Source organism: Lathyrus oleraceus, chromosome 1 (genome assembly GCF_024323335.1).
Source record: "Lathyrus oleraceus cultivar Zhongwan6 chromosome 1, CAAS_Psat_ZW6_1.0, whole genome shotgun sequence".
Lineage (NCBI taxonomy): Eukaryota > Viridiplantae > Streptophyta > Magnoliopsida > Fabales > Fabaceae > Lathyrus > Lathyrus oleraceus.
Window position 1 is genome coordinate 445,066,020 of NC_066579.1, and position 22,591 is coordinate 445,088,610.

Genomic DNA, 22,591 nt, shown 5'->3' on the forward strand with positions numbered 1-22,591 from the left:
TACTGAGCACAAAATCAAGTGGGTCCTACACGGTTTGGAATTTTGATTTGACTTAAAAGGTTAAAATTCTTTTTTTTTTCTTACTATATGCACACACTTTGACACTTATAATTGACCTTAATACAAAGAGAGTGATTTTATTTTTATTTTTATTATTATTTTTTAGTGAGAGTGAGTGTTCAATGTATATAAGGATAATAAGATGAGGGTCATGAGATATTTTTCAAAATTTTAAAATATTTGTTTGAAATTTAAATTAAATATGTTTGACTTTGAATTTATTTTATAGATATTTTTTATTCGCTATCAATTACTATTTGAGAGATGCATGGAAATTTTATTTATTCATTTTTCTATTTTATTTTATTTTGTCTTTATTTTTAATTATACTTTAGTATATACGTAACATTTATTATTATTATTTTATTTTGGTCAAGTATTTTATTTTTATTTACTTATTTTACCTTTATGACATTTATGGTATAAAGTTCTAATCATTCTTAAAAGTAATTATGTTTAAAAAATATGACCAAGTTAATATTTGGTTTGATCAGATTGAGGGGATATGAACACATACAAATATTTGATGGAGATTGTTGATTTGTAGATTTTAAAGATGGATGAACCTACAAATACTTTAAACATATACTATAAAATCTAATGAAATGTTCATATTCATATATATATACACTTTTCTAAATCTTAAATTTTATACTCGATTATATTTATTATTTCGTCTAATTTCAAATAAGACAAAATATAAATAAAATAATTTAAGTATTAAAACTTATGTACACCTCTAAAATTATATACACGTATTTTTGAACACCTATAAGTGACTTTAATATGAAAATGATTGTTTTATTATTATTATTATTATTATTATTATTATTATTATTATTTTATTTAATAGAATTTAATTGAGAATAAATGTTCAATGTACGGATGAATAAAATAAGGTGTTATGAAATATTTTTCAGTGTAATTCAAACATTGATCTATCTTATTAATTGTACATGTCATGATATATCAATTTCTGTCAATCTAATAGTAAGATATAGTTCTTCACTTACACAAAGACATCGGAATAGAATTATACAATGTACACGAGTTTGCTTTATTCTAAAGTATCCAAATTAGAATTAATAGGTTATGCAAAAACAAATTACTTCTCAGATTCTCATAATGGTATATCACACAGATTATTTATTTATTTATGATGGTGCAAATATTTCATGGAGACCTGTGAAACAAACCATACCAGTAAAATTATTTAATCATGAAGAAACTTTTAAATTTTTAACACTACATGAGGCAAGTCGAGAATGTGTTTGGTTGAGATTCCTATCCAACACACACAAAAGACTTGCGGTAAATAAATACAACAATCATATATGAACATAATACTACATGCATCGCTCAATTGAAAAATTGTTACATTAAAAGAGACCGAACAAAACATATTTCTCTAAAGTTTCTTTTCACTCGTGATCTTTAGAAAAATGACGATATAAGCAGCCAACAAATTCGTTCATGTGATAATCTTCTAGACATTTTCTCAAAGTCACTCCCTATAACTTTTAACCAACTAGTAGAGAAGATTGGTCTTCATCATCGAAGAAATGATCATTCAACTGAGAGGGATAAATGAGTTTATCTTAAAATAATATTATACTCTTTTTTCTTGATTATATATATTTTTCCCACTAGTTTTTTTCTAGTAAAATTTTAACGAGGCATATCATAAACGAACATCCAAAGGAAGTATTATGAATAATGAATGTTAAATATGATTGTCTCTCAAATAAGTTCATTCCTTATTTGAAATAATTTATATTGATTAGTAATGTGCCAATTCCCTAATAAAGAAGGTTGTACCCTTTTTTCTTCACTGAGATTATTTCCACGGGATTTTTTCTATTAAGATTTTAATGAGTCATATTCTTGATGAACATTCAAGGAGGCGTGTTATAAGTGGAATGATTATGAATGTCCATTAATGAGAGAATTTCATATTTATTCTTCATTCATGATATATGTCCTATAAATAGGACTCATGTTGTGTTTAAAACGAACACCGATAATGAGAATAATATAATACACTATATTCTTCTTCTTTCTCTCTTCTATTATTATGTTTAGTTTCATAACAGACCAACTAAAGTTAATAATTGATCAAATCATACTTAGAGGATCTGAACACATATGAACATTTGACGATGATTGTTGATTTGCATATCTAAAAGATGGATGAACCTATAAATACTTTAAACATATACTATAAAAAAATCTAACGAAATGTTCATATTCGTGTACACAATTTCCTAAATCTTAAATCTTACACTTATGGCCTCTAGTAACAATACTCAAGTATACATATTACTTCATCCAATCTCAAATAAGAGAAAACATAATTAAAATAATTTGAGTATCAAAATGCATGTACACCTCTAAATCTATAATATAAGAAAATTGGATGTTGTGAAAATCTCATAATTGCCCTTTCTTCTAAATATGCCACCTCATCAAACTGAGGACAATTTTGGTCCAAAAATTACTTTTTGCAACTAATGGTGTCACATCATTCAATTCCAACTACATGGTTATTGTATTATGCCTTTGCATGCTATGTTTGGTTCAATTGATGATGTCACATGGTTCTCTTTGGTTCTAAACCAACCAATCCAATTCCAGCTTTTCTCTACTCCTAATATCTATCACATCACTTTTGTACTTTAGCTTTTCCTCTTTTCCCTCTTCTGCTCATCTCACTCTTCCTCTTCTTCAAACTTCTCTATTCCTCTTCTTTCTTCATGTTCTTATACTATTATGATTCTTTCTTCTATCATGGTTTACAAAAATGCTTTATGACGTGCGATGTGCGATTTAATGGTGGTGGTAGATCTGTGATGGAGACAATGCGTTTCCGGCGGCGATGGTGGTAGTGGTCAGATTCGAAATGGTTGATGTGTTCTACCAACGTTGTTGCTTCAAGCTTATCTCTTCTCTTCTGAATGTTGTCGCTTCTTTTTGTTTCGGAAATGAAGACAAATTTGCATATTTGTTTCCTCTTATTTCAAATTGCAATATTTATTTGGTAAGTGAAGCTTTCTTGTTTTTGTTTTTGTTTTTGATTTGTTGGTTTTATTTTGTGATTACACCGAAGAAATGTTGGTTTTCTCTTATCATATGCATCTTTGTTAGTTTTGTATTTTATGAGGGAAGAAACCTCTCTAAAAACGTAAATCCATTTTTTGCAGCGGCGAGATTGTTTTCGGCAAGAAACAGGTGAATGTTTATGAAATGTATCTTATTATAAATTTTTATCTCATTAGAAAATTCTTACAAGGTTATGACAAAATTTAGAAGCATATAATTTTCAATCAAAAAACAACTCTATATTAACAAAATTTGTTGCGCAAGAGATTAATCCTTAAAGACACATGTTTTCAAGGTTATGATGACAAGGAATTTGGTAGTTTCAAATAGCTAAGTTATATCATGCTAATTTAGTCTTTATGAATACTCTAATTAATCATTCATTGAGACTCTTCGAGAACAAATATTCAAACCATCACTGCCCACAATCTTTCATGAGAATTCAAAGTAATTAATACCATTTTCTTTGGGTTCATGAAAAGCTTAGATAAAATGTAATTTGTCTGCTGTGCGTATTTGGTTGTTCTGTATGAAATTCTTTCGACAAAGGAACAATCTCAAGACCAACAAATCTGTTGTTGTAGACTCAAATAGACTTATAACTTTGATTGGTCTTGACTTCACTACTAAAGATTTGTCCTCATAAACCTAAATAGTAGTATTAATTTCTTTTCATTTTTATCATGCAATGCAGTTTGAAGGAGTTCTTACTCAACTCGATCCTATATAAGATCTTTGCGGAATAGTGAATCCAAGGCTTGGGAATAACTACCATGTAGATTCGGTTCACGAGGTTAAAACATTTGTTCATAACACTTTTGTGTTAATGATTCTAGAATTTGGATTGGTGTTTCCTGATGTATTCATAGTGACACAAACAAAGAACATAATAGACAAACTATTTAATTTGCTACAAGATTCCTTTTACCATAACTTGACTGAGGAGGAACTTAAAAGAGTATAAGATTACAACTTTGATCATATTTGTTAGTTTAATTTTAATCATTAGTTTATCATTATAAGTGACTTTCTCTTGATATTAAAATAATTTATTATATTCAATGAAGTATTTATCAACTTCATTGAGATGGTTTTCTAGAATCAAGTTAGTTTTTTAGGATGTTTGTAATTGATTTTTATTTGTTTTCCCTCATGTCCTACCGTTCTCCTTACTTCACTACATACGATATTAATATAATTTTAAATTAAATGTTTGATTATTTTTATCTATATCAATGTGATGTACAATTAAAAATACCGTAACAAATGTATTGTTTATCAAAATATTTTTATAAACAATATTATTGTTAGAAACGAAAGCAACTTTATTATTGATTCAAATATTTTTATAAATATTGACAAAACAAAAATAATATTTATATACGGGAAACAATACATTGTTGATTGGAATATTTTTATATACGAGAACAATTTTACTATTCATTCAAGTATTTTTTTAAATAATATCAAAACAAAAATAATATTTATATACTGAAAAAAAATATTGTTGATTAAAAAAAATTTCTATACGAAAAAAAATACTATTTTTATAAAGGGGAATAACTTTCATACTGATCAAAGTATTGAATAATAGAAATTTATCGATCATTTTTTTCAAATATGTGAAAAAGATTAAGAGAGTTTATTAAAAAATATTGACTAGATATTAAAAAAATTTATTCTCTCTTATAAAATTATTTCCTTATTGTTAAAAAATTAAAACACCTAATTTTTCTAATATAAGTTCAATAGTTTTTATTTTTAATCATATTACTTATACTATTTTTGTTTACATTTCATTTTCTTTTAATGTATTACTATTTCAACTTAAATATATACTATTATTCTTAATTTTTTCCAACTTCCAACTTTTATGACAGTCTATAAACAAATGCACGTCCAAAATCATATCGCGTCCAAAAACACATATAAGTGACTTTATTATGAGAGAATTATTGTTTTATTATTATTATGATGGATAAAATAAGGTGTCATCAAACATTTCTCACATCTCTCAAAAGTTAAATATACATTGCTTAAAATTTAAAATACATATTTTTGGTTTTTCAACTTTTTTTTAAATTATATTTGTTCAGTATTATGAATTACTAATTGTGAGATGAAAATTTATTTATTCACTTTTCCTAATTTATTTTTGTTGTATTTATTTTAAATTAGAATTTATTGCATAATATTTGTTTTATTTTAATTTATTTATTTTAGTTTTATAACATTTATGTTATACATTTAGTAATATATGTTAAAACTAAGTATTTTTTTTAAATGTCCAACAAAAAGTAATAATTATCAAATTTAGGGGATATAAACATTGATGAATGTTTACCGTGTTTGTTGATTTTGTATATTTTTGGAAGTGGAGTGTACCTACAAACACTCTAAATATTATTATAAAGTTTAACAAAAAGTTCATGTAGCTAAATAATTAAGGAGGATCTCGGGGGCGAGACAAGAGACGTACGCTTTGTTTTTTTAGCTGTGTTTGTATTAGTTCGAGCGCTCTTCATCACATGACTTCCCATTTTTGCATCCATAATGTGCAATTGTGAGTGAAGCGTTTACTATGTCAACAGTCAATAGGCAGCTGTGGGGCTTAACTACATCTCTTGAATTTTTAGGTATCAATCATCCACTCCTATGAAGGTTGCTATATTCTAGAGAGACTTGACTCACTCGATTTAAGATCCATGAGAAGCTATAAATACATCAGTACCATGATACTGAGGGAGATCCAATCTATAACATAGAGAAATCACCTATACATAACTTCTCACTTCAACGTGTGACTAACTCTAATCCTCAACAAACCCTAAATCCTCTGATAGCCCTTACTCAATAGGGTTTGTCACACTCATTGTATTTTTATCCACTAATATTAGTGTATGTCATAGGGCCCCGGTAAAACTAACCTGGGCCACACACATCTTCCCACAAAGATGCTCGAGCAAAGTTCTAAGAAGACCACTAACACCATTGTTGGAGGTTTTTCCGGAGGGGGAGAATTTAGTTCCTCTTGGAGAAGATATGTTTGTTAAGTGTTAGCAGCATACATCACACCCATAAAAGCCCTTAACATAATTGATACAAATTGGGAGCCTGAAATCACATTCTCTAGAGAAGATGTTATAGGCATATTGCCCCATAACAATGATTTTATGGTCATCATGATTTATCACACTAATTAGGACATGAAAATGGTGTTAATCGACCCTGGAAGCTTCACATATATATTCTATTATGGAGTACCTTCCAGGGGCTCCAGATAGATCCCCACAACATTGAATCTTTCTAGGGATCCCTAATCGATTTGTCAGGTGAGCAAGTATAGGTCAAAGGTTACATCACCCTTGAGACCATCATAGGCTCAAGAGCAAGTGCATGGCCATATAGGTAAATAACTCATAGTAAATGTCACGTCCCCCTATAATGTCATTACGGGGAGACTTTCCCTCAATCTGTTGGGGGCGGTCATGTTCACATGCCACCTAAGCCTAAAGTATCCATGGCCTAATGGGTGCATGGGTACGGTCGGGTGAGACCAGGCATTTGCCCAAGAATGTTACCTAAATAGCTTATGAGTAACGAGGGAGCCTCTCACCCTGGATCCAATCTCTCACCATGAAATGGATGACTCTAATATGAAAAGATGGGACCTAAGACTGGAAGAAGAAAGTGAAAGGCTTACCCCATCCAAAGATTTGAAAGAGGTCCAGATCGGGCACTTGCCTTACCAAGTCACAAATCTGGATACCTCGCCCTACTCAAGAGGAACATTGACCTGTTTGCTTGGGCTCTCTCAAATATGTTTGGCATAGACACCAGAGTAATGTGCCATCGCCTTGCCATAGATGCCTCGCTCAAGCCGGTGTCTCAGAGAAAATGCAAGGATGGAGAAGAAAAGAGAACAAACATTGACGAGGAAGTTCAAAAGATGGAAAATGTCATTTTTATAACATAGATCAAATACCCTTTGTGGCTGGATAATATATGTAATTTATTTCATGTGTAAGAGAATACATTACATTGTTTGATCTTGTCTAAAGGACTTTGACTTAGTGTAAAGGTCGATTCCTTGATAAACAAAACCTATTAATTAGAATCCAAATGAAGAGTAAATAAATACATTACATACTCTGACTTAGTGTAAAGGTACATTCCTTTATGAACAAAGACTTAGTAAATAGAAACAAAATGAAGAGTAAGGAAATACATTACATACTTTGACTTAGTGCAAATGACCATTCTTTGGTGAACAAAGACCTAGTAATTAGAAACCAAATGAAGAGTAAAGAAATACATTATATACTTTGACTTAGTGTAAAGGTATATTCCTTGAATAAGAAATACTTAGTAATTAGAAACTAAATGAAGAGTAAAGAAATACATTACATATTTTGACTTAGTGTAAAAGTCCACTCTTTGTTGAATAAAGACCTAGTAATTAGAAATAAAATGAAGAGTAAAAAAATACATAATGTATTTCTTTATTTTTCATTTGGTTTCTAAATACTAGGTATTTGTTCATCAAAGAATGACCTGTTACACTAAATCAAAGTATGTAATGTATTTCCTTACTCTTCATTTTGTTTCTATTTACTAAGTCTTTGTTCATAAAGGAATGAACCTTTACACTAAGTCAGAGTATGTAATGTACTTTTTTACTCTTCATTTGAGTTCTAGTTAATAGGTTTTGTTCATCAAGGAATCGATCTTTACACTAAGTCAAAGTCATTTACACAAGATCAAACTATGTAATGTATATCGTCATCCATATAAATAAATAAAAAATTATTTGACCTGAATGTAATGAACCATTCTCGGTGTTACGTCATGTGGTAAGAACAAGCAAAGTCAAGAATCCACGCATCTGAGCACTTGTTGGATGAAACACACAATATATCTACTTCACTGTTAGAATAATCAATTTGAACCACATTTGCAAAATTGGATGAGTCCTAATTTCTGTTTGGACAATCTCTCTTTCAATGCCAAATCTATTTGCAACTATAACACTCAAATGTTTTTCAATTCTTTAATTTAGACCTCTTCTTTTTAAAACCCGCTTTACCCTTGTTAAGCCCACGATCATGACTCCCTTCACATACAAATCTTCACCTTAAGTTCTTTCCTCTATACTTTGTCTCAATTGAGAATGAGATTAAAGTGCAACAATAATCACATCAAGAATGATAATATTTTTCTTGTAAGTAAAAGTAGCCACCAAGTGGTCATAAGAACCTGGTAACGAGCACAAGATAATTTCCTTATCTTCATCATCAATCTTCGCCTAAAGTCTCACCAGATCGGTGATTATATTGTTGAAGATATTTCCATGTTGTATCAAATCAAATCCTTCCAGCATCTTCAAACTATATAGTCATTGTTTCGTGAATATTTTATTTATCAACGTCTTTGACATATACTGATTCTCCAATATGTCTCAAACCTCATTCGAAGTCGTCAACTCCAAGATATAATACATCACATCGTCTAAAATACATAGATGAATCAATTTTGCGACCTTCTCCTTCATCTATGCCCAATCGATATCCTTCATATTGTTCGGCTTCGTCTCATGCAGTGCTTTTTGTAGACTTTTTACTAAGCTAACAAATATTTAACCCTCCTTTGACATAATCAGAAATTACTTGTCGCGTCAAACCTTGTTACTTCAAATTTTGCACCAGAGTTAATTGTCATCTGATTCCCATTTCCCATTGTTTGGACAACAACCACAATAAAAGATTAAAGAGAAACGAAAATAAAAGACAATGAACACGATTGATTTTTGTTAACGCATTTCGACTATAGAGTAGTTATAATTCCCCTAATTTCTATCTTATAAATTATAATTATAATGTTATAAGCCGAATATATAATACTAACACTCAATTTACAATAATACCTTTGAAGCCCCCACCTCCCTTAGTTACCTACTCACATCAAACAATTGGATTCAAGATCAGTTTCGCGTTTCCACATAATATGAGCCATTCTCAACTAAGTACAAAATACATATGAGCCATGCTCAACAAGTACAAAATACTTTACCTGGCTGCCAAGTATCAATATAATACACTCAAGCCACCATAATCTGGTATCATATGTTCCCGTATGTTTTTCAACCCATCATATATTATCATATTACAAAACCAACCATGCCAAGTATATTCTTGTTTGTTTCCACTAACAAATTATGTATCAAATTCAGAGAATGAGGATTTCCTCTTTTAATTTCAACTCTACATATTTCACATGCTTATCCAAGAACAGTGGTTGAATGAAGAATAATTCATCCACTTTCTTTAAAACTAGAGTTCTTCAATTCATTTAGAAAATGGCTGAAATATCTGTATACACATGTGACACATTTATACTGTTTGATACTTCGCCGAAGTAACTACAACAAGGTGTACAATTATGAAATGGTCCGTGACGCAAAAGTTTCGGGCCAAGAGTTCTAATTTCCTGTGAATGTAGGCCCTCTGAGGTTAGAATCTCGCTGGAGTCGCCATTCCTTCTCCTTCAGAGACTCCAGCAGAGACTGTGGCTCGTTTCTCAGTTCTGTCGCAGCACCGCACCCAAAAGGGACCGGTCTTTGATAATTGTTGTACACACTAGCTTTGTATTCGCCTGCACCAAGAAAACCTGGCTGCAACGGTGGGGGACCTGGCGACTCAATATACGTGTACAGGTTATTATGAGGCAAAGGATTGCCACATCTGTCAAATTGATCAAACCTGTAGGTATTGTCATGATAAAGCAAGTTTTCATGATTTCCAGGACCAGGAATGTTCGTATACATAGGCTGCATAAAACTGTTGCTTTTCTCAGGTTTGTGGTTCTCTCTGTACCAACGCAGCCATTCTGAAGAAGTCATTCGTCCGGGCGGAGGGTATCCACTGATAAAAACCGGGTATCTAGGATCATATCCGGGTGGTCCATAACTAGAACTCCAATCAGGGTAACCACTTGTTTGTGGTGAATTTTCTGAAATTTTTGGAGCAGATAAACTAGGTTGTGATTGTGCATCAGTAAACCAAGCAACATTATCAGGTAAAAAGGGGGCAGACGGTATTGGAAGAGAATATGCGGTAGAAGATGCAATGAAGTTTGAAGATTCGTCCACTGAGCTTACGACTGGATTTTCATTTTTAATGGATAAATCTGCCAAAGATGAAGAAGCTATTTCTTCAATAGGCTCCAACCTATGCTCCATAAGACCCTTTGCACCATTTCTCCGACTGTTGCTCAAACTTCCTTCATCAAGAACCCAAGCATTGAGCGATGGAGGGCCAGCAGAGATTGGGGCATCTAAGTAAGTGTGTGCATTTGATTCCCTTGATGAAAGTTCTTGCTGTTTCAATGATTTGTCACTTCTGAATTTCAAACTGCTTCCGTTGTACTCCCACGGATCGCTTTGAGTTTGAGCTGGATTTTGCGCCATAAGAAGAGATGTAGCACGGCGCAAGCAATCATCAGATGGTAAGTTTTGGTCATCATTTTCTTTTTGTGGTATATGCTCATCAATTGAGATAGATGGAGACAACGGTGCTGAATTATACCTTGTAAGAGGCCTGAAGAGAATAACTTCTTCTTCTTCCACTACCGAAGGTTTTCCATTAACGATAGAGCAACTTGGATTGTCCTCTGTCATCCTTTTGCATTGTTCACCGGCGCCTTTGCTTGTTTTCTGATTAGCCTCTTCCTCTCTTGTACTATTGGAATTTGCTTCTCCGAGTTCTGCTTTTTCCTTGCCATGACATTCATCTGATCTAGCCACACAAAACCTACATCCGTATTCATCATATCTAATCCACTTTTGCAAAGTATTTGACCGGCTAGCAATCTTCATTGCTGCTTTTTTTATGCGCTCGGCTCGCAGCTCCATTCCACTTTCAAAATTGTCTCTATGTTCCCAATTACCACAGAAGTCTAATGAGAAATGTGCACAAGCTATAGGTACAAAACCCCGCAATTCAAAATCCTCCCACAGCGGAACACTATCGAGAAGCTTTTTGGTTTCCTTTCTATTGTCATTTAGTTTATTTAGAAGTTCAACAAACACGTCGAAAAAGTACGAAATGGCTCTTCGACACTTTTGATCAGTTGTACATACTTCAGCTTCATCCAGCACACTAGAAAACCACTCCACAAAAACAAGCACCGAAGGCAATAACGGGCCATGATTCAAAGAACTAGCCTTAAGGCATCTTTCAACGAAACGTCCCATGACAGCTAATCCAGCAGAAAACCCCATCTGCATCAACTGCCTAACGTTTTCGTCTTTTGAATCTTCTCGTTGAAGCTTATCCATTAGATTCTTTAGGGAAAATATGATAATACAAACCACTTGTATTGCTCGAAAAGGTCCTCGTCTGGCTAAATCCATTTGACTATAAGACTCCAACACAGTTTTTAGTTCTTTATCTTCTAGCTTCAAAATTTTATCCAACTCTCCAATTGTAGATGCCAATGCAATAGAGAATTCATCAAAACTGATTCAAATGGGGTAAGAACATCAAAACAAAATTCCAAAAAATAAATGTAGAACTAAATGAAATGAATTCAAGACGTACCTTGATGTTATGAAGAGGAAACTTATCATTCTAACCATAAGGGGCCATAACTTTGAGTCAGTGAAATGATTACTTTCGCCTTCAACTTCAATGTAGTTTGAGTTATCGTCTTTCATGCGCGCCTTCCTCTCTTCACCAATACTCCCAGAACGTTGTAAGAAATCGAAACAGACTTCACTGGAAACACATTTCGGAGGAGATGACCTGTTCTGCAAGATCAAAAGCGACACTTGAGAAGGTTGCAAATAGAAGAAGCTCAAAATGTAATTTATTAAAGAACCTTGAGATAATAATCATATCACCTTTTCGAACAGCATTATAAGATTGTTCCAGGCATCCGGAAAAGGTTCTTTAACTGCTAAACTTCTTACACAGTGGTATAGAGCAAGAAATTCGTCCCCGATATATGTTGCCAATACAGCCAACTGCAAATGAATAAGGATGCTGTCTGTCAGGTGAAGAAAAAAAACGTAGACGATAAAAGATTACCTTATGAAACAGATAAGAAACATTTACCTGATTTTGGGGGTTACCACTATTAGGCCAAATTCTGGTTGCTTCCAAGTAATGGGTGGCGGCAATAGACCAATTATGATTCTGAGAATCAGGGTTTTCGTATTGCTCTTTATACCGGGCAAGATCGCCCATACAAACTAAGCAGCGATGGCATAAATATTTACATTTCAACTTGACTTCTGGTTCAACCGAAGTCGATATCCAACCCTTTTTACGAAACAACGCTTCTTCCGACACTCCATAACGTTTTCTGAGTTTAAGAATTAAATTTTGATAAAACTCCGAAGCTTCTGACAAAAACAACTTAAACCGCTTAAACGGATCGCCATTGCTTCTCTGCACAACAGCGTTTTGCAGATTTCCAGATTTGTTGCTCTCCGCATCACCCGAGCTTTTCTTTATTATTTTGCGAAACTCGTCAATATGCTTATAATGGAGCTTCCACAAAGAATATTCAACATCCTGAAGTTCTGCATACGTATAATCATTCAACATAGCTCTCTCGTAACTAGCACGGATCTTGCGGTACAAGTCGTGAGCATCTGAATGCAGAATCCCTTTAGAATGAATCAATGTCCACAATTGCTTTTCAGAATTCCCAATCTGAACATTCCATAAACCAAATCAAAATGCTTTTCAAATTCTAATCATAACAAAGAAAACCAGTTTCACAAAGTTACCTCTAACAGAACTTCGGCACGAATTCCCGAAGAAACAGATAGATCGGCTGCCATGATCGAAATCGAAGAACTTCCTTCAAATGTAACACATCAACTAGGCACAAACCTGATCTAATAGTAAACATGAAAACACAAAAACAAAATCAATATTCAATTTCAACAAGGTGAAAAGTTCTATAAGAAAACCAGTTTCACAATGAACAATATTTAACCATTAGATTAACACGAGTTTAAAACGAATAAACGACAATTAAGCTCGCCGATAGCCGGAATACCGAAAACATTAAGTAAAGACATCAACAACAACCGAGTCTTATCCTGCTAAGCGGGGTCGGCTTCCGCCCCGGGCCATAAACAACAATATGAAGTTTTGGATTTGCAAGTTTCTTAAAACACTAATATGAGAATTGAATTGAGAAAATTAGACTAGAGAAAAAACAAGCAAATTTAGTTCAAGAAATAGAGACAGGTAAATGTAGTGAAAAAGTGAAATAGAAGAAGAATAGAAGAATTGATGAAAAAGATTACCTAATGAATTGTTGAGTGGAGAATTGCAAGTAGAGGAAAAAGGAAGAAGAATTGGAGCAGCAAAGAGCAGTAGATATGTGAAAGAGACAAAAGAAAAGGTATGATTATGGAGTTATGATCAGCCTCAAACTCAATACAAGACAAAATGCTCTTAAACCCGTTTATTTTGGCTTTTTTACATAAATATTTTCTGCTACTCATGGATAAAAAAATAAATAATAATAGGAAATTAAATATAGTCCTTATCTTTGTTATTACCTATTTCTCTCTCAAAAATAAAATAAAGATAATTATATGTTAGTATCAAATATAAACACTGAGTACTCAAAACAATAAGAGATTTTTTTTAATTTAATAATTTTTTATTTTATTATGGTCATTTTTAACTAAATTACTAAAAGAAAAATTAACTATATATATTATGAATGTTAAGAATTGGATAATTTGTTGGCTTACTATTTGTAAAATTAGAAAGAATTAAAATTACATAATAATAATACAGGAAATTAAAATTGAAATAGATGACTTGTAAAGTAAGACAATGCCTTGAGACTTATCTCATAGGACGCGGTACAAAAACTTTTAAATTAAAGGAACCGCTCACAAGTGTTTTATAATTTTCGTATTTAATATATTGGAAATTGAAATGTTTAATTTTTTTATAAAATATTTTCTTTATTTAAAATTATTAAAGAGAGCATCAGAAACACTCAATAATAATGTTTGAAAAAAATACCACTAAGTTGAGGTTGAATATATAAATATAATATTACTAGTATTGTAGGAAAGAAATCCCAGTCTACGACGGAAAGTATTTCTAGAAATTCATATCGTTGTCGAATCAAATTTCACTAAAGCTCATAATTAAATTCATAACGGTAAACAAAAAAGAAACTCCACATTTTACCCAATCAACAAATATGACAAAGAGGGCTCCAACTATGATGTCATATTTTGTTTTAGAATATGTGAGATAAGACTAATAATATATATATTTTTTCAAATAGTCTTTTTAAAGATAAACAAGACTAATAACATATATATATATATATATATATTTTTTTTTTAAATAATCTTTTTAAAGATAAACAAGTAAAAAATTACGGGATCGAATCGACATCTTTAAATTTAATGATTTTACATAATTATCAATTGAATTGATATAATAGAATTAATAAATAAATTTTTAATTTTTAATTAAAAAAGTTATTTTATATTATTTTATATTTATCAATTATTTAATCGTTAATTTATCAAAAAATTAATTAATTAATTATCTCAATTATAAATTATTAATCATCAATTATAAATTATCAAGACTCTCACGTGATTTTTAGCATAACTCATCCCTATAAAACCGGTTTGTAGGATGAGGATTGTTGAGAAATATTGAGAAACAATTGTGAATTCTTGTTAGATCCACATGCCTACATTTCTAGCCATACTATTCCACCCTCTATTTTTCAATGGCAGTCAACAAAAGAATAGTAACTTTGAATTTTGACCAAGAGAATAGTGACTTTGAATTTTGACCAAGAGCATAGTAACTTTGAATTTTGACCAAGAGAATAGTAACTTTGAATTTTGACCAAGAGAATAGTAACTTTGAATTTGGAACATTGTTTTTGGTGAAGAGAAAATCACAAAGGTCACTTTGCATGGACATGAGGTATACCACATGAATCCTATAAATACTCATTGAAGTTGTAGGAAAATTCAATTCTTCTCAAGGCAATGAATACATTTGCATTTGACAGAAAAATTGTAATTTGAGAGTTAGAGAAATTTTCTAGTGTGAGAAAAATTTCTGTGAGAGAAACTCTTGGGTGTAATTGGGTTGTGGGTGAGAGAAACTTTTGAGTGTTTGTAAACACAGTATATTTTTCTCTTTTCAGTAAAAGGTCTGCAGCAGCCCGGAGACGTAGGCATACTTGGCCGAACTCCGTTATCAATTGTGTGTGTGTTTTTATGCTTCCGCATATTATTGTTTTTACGAATCTGACTAAGAGGAAATTCGGCGTAGTTTTCTAACAACTGGCATCAGAGCTGGTTGGTTCGGCCGAATAATTTTTTTTTGGGGAAAGTACTATTCATAGACGATCCAGAGGAGTCAGGTTCGAGTAGGAACTATGGCGGCAGACGAAGGAAACGTGAAAATCGAAAAGTTTGACGGTGCGGACTTCAGCTTTTGGAAGATGCAAATAGAGGATTATTTGTATCAGAAAAGCATGCATCAACCTCTCACGAGTAAACCAGCAGATATGAAAGAAGATGACTGGAAACTTCTTGTTAGAAAGGCTCTTGGAGTCATTCGATTGACGTTATCTCGTAATGTTGCCTTCAACATTGCCAAAGAAAAGACTACAGCTGGTCTTATGAAGGCCCTTTCTAACATGTACGAAAAGCCATCGGCCTCAAACAAAGTTCATTTGATGAGGCGGTTGTTCAACTTACGGATGGCAGAAGGTGCATCAACGGCGCAACATCTAAATGAACTCAGCACAGTCACAACCCAGTTGAGTTCAGTTGGAATCGACTTTGATGATGAAGTACGGGCTTTGATACTCTTGTCTTCCCTACCAGAAAGTTGGAATGCTACTGTCACAGCTGTGAGTAGCTCATCGGGAAGCAACAAGTTAAAATTTGATGATGTTCGTGATTTGGTTCTCAGTGAGGAGATCCGACGGAGAGAGTCGGGTGAATCATCAACCTCTTCAGTATTGCATACAGAGTCAAGAGGAAGGAGTTCAACCAAAGGAAGCGGACGCGGAAAATCAAAAGAAAGGCGATCCAAGTCCAGAAATCATCATAGTTCTAACAACTCAAAGACTATTGAGTGTTGGAATTGTGGGAAGACGGGACACTATAAAAACCAGTGCAGGAGTGCACCAAAGAGACATGAGGCGAAAGATGAGGCAAACGTTGCTTCAACCTCAAGAGGAGGTGATGCATTAATATGCTCTTTGGAGAACAAGGAAGAGTCGTGGGTGTTAGACTCTGGAGCATCCTTTCACGCAACTTCGCAGAAAGAACTCATCGAGAATTATGTCCCTGGAAACCTTGGTAAAGTTTACCTTGGTAATGAACAATCTTGTGAGATTGTAGGAAAAGGTGTAGTGAAGATCATGTTGAACGGGTCTGTTTGGGAGCTGAAGAATGTCAGACATATCCCCGACCTGACAAAGAACTTAATCTCAGTAGGCCAGTTGGCCAGTGACGGCTACACAACAATCTTCCACGGAGATCAGTGGAAAATTTCAAAGGGTGCAATGACGATAGCTCGCGGTAAAAAGAGTGGTACTCTTTACAAGACGGCAGGAGAATGTCATCTTATTTCGGTTGCAGCAAGTGGAAATCCCAACCTATGGCACCAGAGACTTGGCCATATGAGTGAGAAAGGGATGAAGGTAATGCACTCGAAGGGCAAACTTCCAGGTCTTCAGTCAGTAGAAATTGACATGTGTGAAGACTGTATATTTGGAAAGCAGAAGAGAGTTAGCTTTCAGACAAACGGAAGGAAGCCAAAGAAGGAGAGACTCGAGCTCGTTCACTCTGATGTTTGGGGTCCAACGACAGTCTCATCCATTGGTGGAAAACGATACTTTGTGACTTTTATTGACGACCACTCCAGAAAGGTATGAGTATACTTTCTGAAACATAAATCTGAAGTATTTGAAGCTTTCAAGATATGGAAAGCCATGGTGGAGAATGAGACAGGGTTGAAGATCAAAAAGCTCAGAACCGACAATGGTGGTGAATATGAAGACACCAGATTCAAGAAGTTTTGCTATGGGCATGGGATCAGAATAGAGAGGACCGTGCCAGGTACGCCTCAACACAATGGTATAGCTGAACGCATGAACCGAACATTGACTGAAAGAGCCAGAAGCATGCGTGTGCAATCAGGTCTTCCAAAGCATTTCTGGGCAGAAACAGTCAACACAGCAGCTTACTTGATCAACCGAGGTCCATCAGTGCCATTGGAACATAGACTACCAGAAGAGGTATGGAGCGGAAAAGAGGTAAAACTCTCACATCTTAGAATTTTCGGCTGTACAGCATATGTACACATCAGCGATCAAGGCCGGAACAAGCTTGATCCCAAATCAAAGAAGTGTACTTTCATTGGTTACGGTGAAGATGAGTTTGGTTACCGTCTTTGGGATGACGAGAACAGAAAGATGATCCGCAGTAGAGATGTGATCTTCAATGAGAGGGTAATGTACAAGGACAAGCATGATACAGGTGCCAACAACTCAGAACCAAGTGGGCCAGTTTATGCAGATGTGGACGATGTCCTTGAAAGACCCACAATTGATAGTCCTCAGCCAGAAGAATCAACTGAACCAGGCAATGTGCAGCAGTCTGACAGAACAGAGCATTCTACTCCAGCTCCGGAGTTAAGGAGGTCTTCTCGAGTTCCTGTACCTAACAGGAAATACATGAGCTACATGTTGTTGACAGATGGAGGAGAACCTGAAGACTATGCAGAAGCATGTCAGACAGTAGATGCGAACAAGTGGGAGCTTGCCATGAAAGACGAGATGAAGTCTTTGATCTCAAATCAAACATGGGAACTAGAAGAGTTACCTATGGGAAAGAAGGCACTTCACAACAAATGGGTGTATCGAGTGAAGCAGGAGCATGATGGCTCTAAAAGATATAAAGCTCGACTTGTTGTAAAAGGATTCCAGCAAAAGGAAGGAGTCGATTACACCGAGATTTTCGCACCAGTTGTGAAGCTCAATACTATCAGGTATGTGTTAAGTATTGTTGCCACTGAAGAGCTCTACTTGGAGCAGTTGGACGTGAAGACTGCATTTCTTCACGGAGACCTAAATGAGGAGATCTATATGCACCAACCAGAAGGTTTCTCAGAGAAAAAGAATATGGTGTGCAGATTAAAGAAGAGCTTGTATGGCCTAAAGCAAGCTCCAAGGCAGTGGTATATGAAGTTTGAGAGCTTCATGCACAAGGAAGGTTTCAAGAAGTGCAATGCTGACCACTGTTGTTTCTTCAAGAGATATAACTCCAGTTATATCATTTTGCTACTTTATGTCGATGATATGTTAGTAGCAGGTCCAGATATGACCGAGATCAGAAATTTGAAGAAACAATTGTCAAAAGAATTTGACATGAAAGATTTAGGTCCAGCGAAGAAGATCCTTGGAATGCAAATCACGAGAGATAAGCAAAAGGGAACCTTGCAGTTATCTCAGACAGAGTACATCAACCGTGTTTTGCAGAGATTCAACATGGACAACGCCAAACCAGTTAGCACACCTTTAGCTAGTCATTTTCGTCTATCAAAGGATCAGTCCCCTAAGACAGAGGAAGATAAGGAATTAATGGCTAAGATTCCATATGCTTCAGCCATAGGAAGTTTGATGTACGCGATGGTCTGCACGAGGCCAGACATTGGCCATGTAGTGGGAGTTGTAAGCAGGTTTATGTCAAATCCAGGTAAAGCTCATTGGGAAGCTGTGAAATGGATTTTGAGATATCTACGAGGCACTAAGGAGAAGTGTTTGTGCTTTAGTAAAGGTAATTTAAAAGTACAAGGCTACGTAGATGCAGACTTTGCAGGTGAAGTTGATCACCGAAGAAGTACCACTGGTTACATATTTACTGTTGGTACTAGTGCTGTTAGTTGGATGTCGCGGATACAAAAGATTGTTGCTCTATCCACTACAGAGGCTGAATATGTCGCAGTAACAGAAGCTAGCAAAGAATTGATATGGCTTCAGGGATTGTTAACAGAGTTGGGTTTCATCCAAGAGGATAATGTCTTGTACAGTGATAGTCAGAGTGCAATACATCTGGCAAAGAATTCAGCATTTCACTCTCGAACGAAGCACATTGATCTCCGTTATCACTTCATCAGATCTCTGATTGAGGATGAGGTACTAACATTAAGGAAGATCTTAGGAAGCAAGAATCCAGCAGACATGTTGACAAAGGTGGTGACCATTGACAAACTGAAGTTGTGCTCAACTTCAGTTGGCCTGCTAGAATAATATGCAGGAGAGGCTGCTGCATGATCGAGGTGTGAAGACCGACTGAAGTCAGTCTTCAAGTGGGAGATTGTTAGATCCACATGCCTACATTTCTAGCCATACTATTCCACCCTCTATTTTTCAATGGCAGTCAACAAAAGAATAGTAACTTTGAATTTTGACCAAGAGAATAGTGACTTTGAATTTTGACCAAGAGCATAGTAACTTTGAATTTTGACCAAGAGAATAGTAACTTTGAATTTTGACCAAGAGAATAGTAACTTTGAATTTGGAACATTGTTTTTGGTGAAGAGAAAATCACAAAGGTCACTTTGCATGGACATGAGGTATACCACATGAATCCTATAAATACTCATTGAAGTTGTAGGAAAATTCAATTCTTCTCAAGGCAATGAATACATTTGCATTTGACAGAAAAATTGTAATTTGAGAGTTAGAGAAATTTTCTAGTGTGAGAAAAATTTCTGTGAGAGAAACTCTTGGGTGTAATTGGGTTGTGGGTGAGAGAAACTTTTGAGTGTTTGTAAACACAGTATATTTTTCTCTTTTCAGTAAAAGGTCTGCAGCAGCCCGGAGACGTAGGCATACTTGGCCGAACTCCGTTATCAATTGTGTGTGTGTTTTTATGCTTCCGCATATTATTGTTTTTACGAATCTGACTAAGAGGAAATTCGGCGTAGTTTTCTAACAATTCTAACTCGCACAATACTTAAAAAAATTGGAGGTTAAACACTTTATGAGTGAAATGACTCATACAGTTATCACCTTACGATTTTGTGTGAAAATGTGGTGTCTCTCACACATATTTGAGTAAGTCTTTGACCTTTATGTGAGTGTTTGACCCAATGTGAAAACTTCTCCTTCATGATGGCCCCTCACGCCCAAGAACGGACATCTGAAACATGGAAATAAATTGTGGATGGTCCTTTAACGGAAATCTAATAGCAGGTGCCCCACCAGATCTTAAATGAGACATAGATACCATGTTGAGAATCCATGGATGAGATGGATAAATGTCATACTCATGTGAGAGATAAAGAGCATATGAATACTCATGAAGTAACATAGTGAAAATATATTGAAAAAAGATGGTAAAATGTGTATATTGTGATCTCGTATTTATAGACTGAATTGTCTAACTAATTAAGTAACTAACACTTAACTAATTTCTAACTAACTAATTTGACTAATTTTAACATAGAGTGATGGTCGAAATTCACTTAAAGGTTAATAAATGAGATGTCAGAAGTTTGAACTTGTGTCCATACAACCAGTTATCCCTTGCACAGCTACCAACCGAACTGGGTTAACGGTACAGTTTCACTAATTGTGTTTTTAATGGAAAAATAATTATAATATGAAAAAAATTAACCCTACGACAATAGAGAACAAGTCAACACTGACATTAAAAGTGCCAGAAATCAAAACAACAATCAATCAAGTAAAAGTCCAAAATACAATAGCATGCAAAAAAACAAACATCTAATACCAGATGTCATGGAGTATCCGAAAAAAGAACAAGCTCCAGAGGAAACAACCACTCAACGGTGCATCGTTCAATAGATGATCCGAATAAAGCTTAGACTACTAGACTTACCATCAACAGTATAGAGAACCGCAAGCAAAACCAAAACCACTAAACACCTTTAGAACAAGTCAAAACTTTTGATCCTAGAAAGGTTTAGACACATGCAGGGACGGAGCTATTCACACTAAAGTGTGGGCCCATGCCCCCACTAACTTTTAAATCATATATATATATATATATATATATATATATATATATATATATATATATATATATATATATATATATATATATATATATATTTCATGTAATGATGTGATACTATTATATAAATATATTAATAGTTCGTTTAAAATAGTTTCATATATATGGGTGAGGTTGTTGTCATACAATTCTAACATTTGTTGTACCGTATCAATAGCAAACACATTAAAAATGTTGTTGCCTTTATTATATACATATTTAACTGATTATGTCAAAATCATTTTAAATGTTCAATTAAATTTACAATATTTATTGTCATAACAATCCGATTGAATCACATATAATTTTAAAAGTTTGAATAAAATTTAATTCCAATCAAATTGACACACATGTTATAGTGACACATATCCACATGAATATAAAATAACTCTCAATTATTTTTACGAGTTTAATAGATATGTATAGTATAAAATAATTTTACATTATCGTTCAATATAAATTCATCACTCTCTCATATTATATCAATAATTTATTTATTTTTTGTCTTTGTAGGATATATAATTTTTATTGGTTGACAGTATAAAATTAATTTACACTGTGTATATTCTATTTTATCTATTTTTAAATATGATTTTTTTTAATTATTTTTAAATATAAAGAGTTGTTAATTATTTTTAAATGTGAAATTCTTTATAAAATAATTATGATGTATATTTATATTTTGAAAAATAAATTGATATATTATTTAAACTATAAATTTATATATATAGTATAGTGCCCCCACTATTCAATATTTCTGGCTACGTCCATGGACACATGATAAGATTCTGAAGCAATTCGGAGATGGAGAATGAGTTTAATGTTGATCGGTTATAGAACCAGTTCCAAGCAAAACAATACTGTTTTCCTCCATTTATTTCACGTATGTTGATACACTAGAAAATAACTCATCATTACACATAGACCGGATAATACACACTATTGCGTGCCAAATCATACAAAACTTCAAATTAACTTAACCTTAGATCCTAAAGATAAGAAAAACTCAGAAATCATCCTAGGATCCTTAAAGAGCCGACTGCATCCCTAACCACTTGAAGATCTTATACCACACACTAGAAATTAGATTATAATAATAAACAAATGTGAGGCAGATTCAATTCGATCCCCACACGAGATACAAAATAGACCCTCCAGATTAATAATGACTTTCCGATTTAATAAATTCTCTCTAAAAAGGAATTTATCGAGCAAAAGTTATTAGAAGAAGATCATCATGTTAGAAGTGTTAGAGTTGGTTGAAAATATGCATGTTGAAGAAGTCTCACACCGCTTAATTTTGTGAAGGAAGAGAGAGTCCAA

At 33.7% G+C, this 22,591-nt stretch overlaps 1 protein-coding gene and 1 long non-coding RNA gene across 7 annotated transcripts; one reads left to right on the plus strand and one right to left on the minus strand.

Moving 5' to 3' along the window:
• Positions 1 to 2,765: 2,765 nt before the first annotated feature.
• On the plus strand, positions 2,766 to 4,068 carry LOC127082052 (uncharacterized). Its single transcript, XR_007788147.1, has 3 exons — positions 2,766 to 3,097; positions 3,261 to 3,288; positions 3,854 to 4,068. It is a non-coding gene; the product is annotated as an uncharacterized LOC127082052 (long non-coding RNA).
• A 5,059-nt stretch (positions 4,069 to 9,127) lies between these two features.
• Positions 9,128 to 13,646, minus strand: LOC127082057 (nonsense-mediated mRNA decay factor SMG7-like). Of its 6 annotated transcripts, none has more exons than XM_051022282.1 (6): positions 13,481 to 13,646; positions 12,953 to 13,058; positions 12,273 to 12,875; positions 12,059 to 12,181; positions 11,757 to 11,965; positions 9,128 to 11,675 (listed from the first exon to the last, which is right to left on the minus strand). In XM_051022282.1, exons 2-6 carry the CDS (start codon positions 13,004 to 13,006, stop codon positions 9,638 to 9,640), a joined length of 3,027 nt encoding a protein of 1,008 aa, XP_050878239.1. In that variant the 5' UTR covers positions 13,007 to 13,058; positions 13,481 to 13,646; the 3' UTR covers positions 9,128 to 9,637. The 6 variants fall into 6 exon arrangements, with proteins under 6 accessions (XP_050878239.1, XP_050878243.1, XP_050878261.1 ...); XM_051022286.1 differs by having other exon boundaries at positions 12,953 to 13,063; positions 13,481 to 13,634; XM_051022304.1 differs by lacking the exon at positions 13,481 to 13,646 and adding an exon at positions 13,260 to 13,466.
• Between the last annotated feature and the right edge of the window lie 8,945 nt (positions 13,647 to 22,591).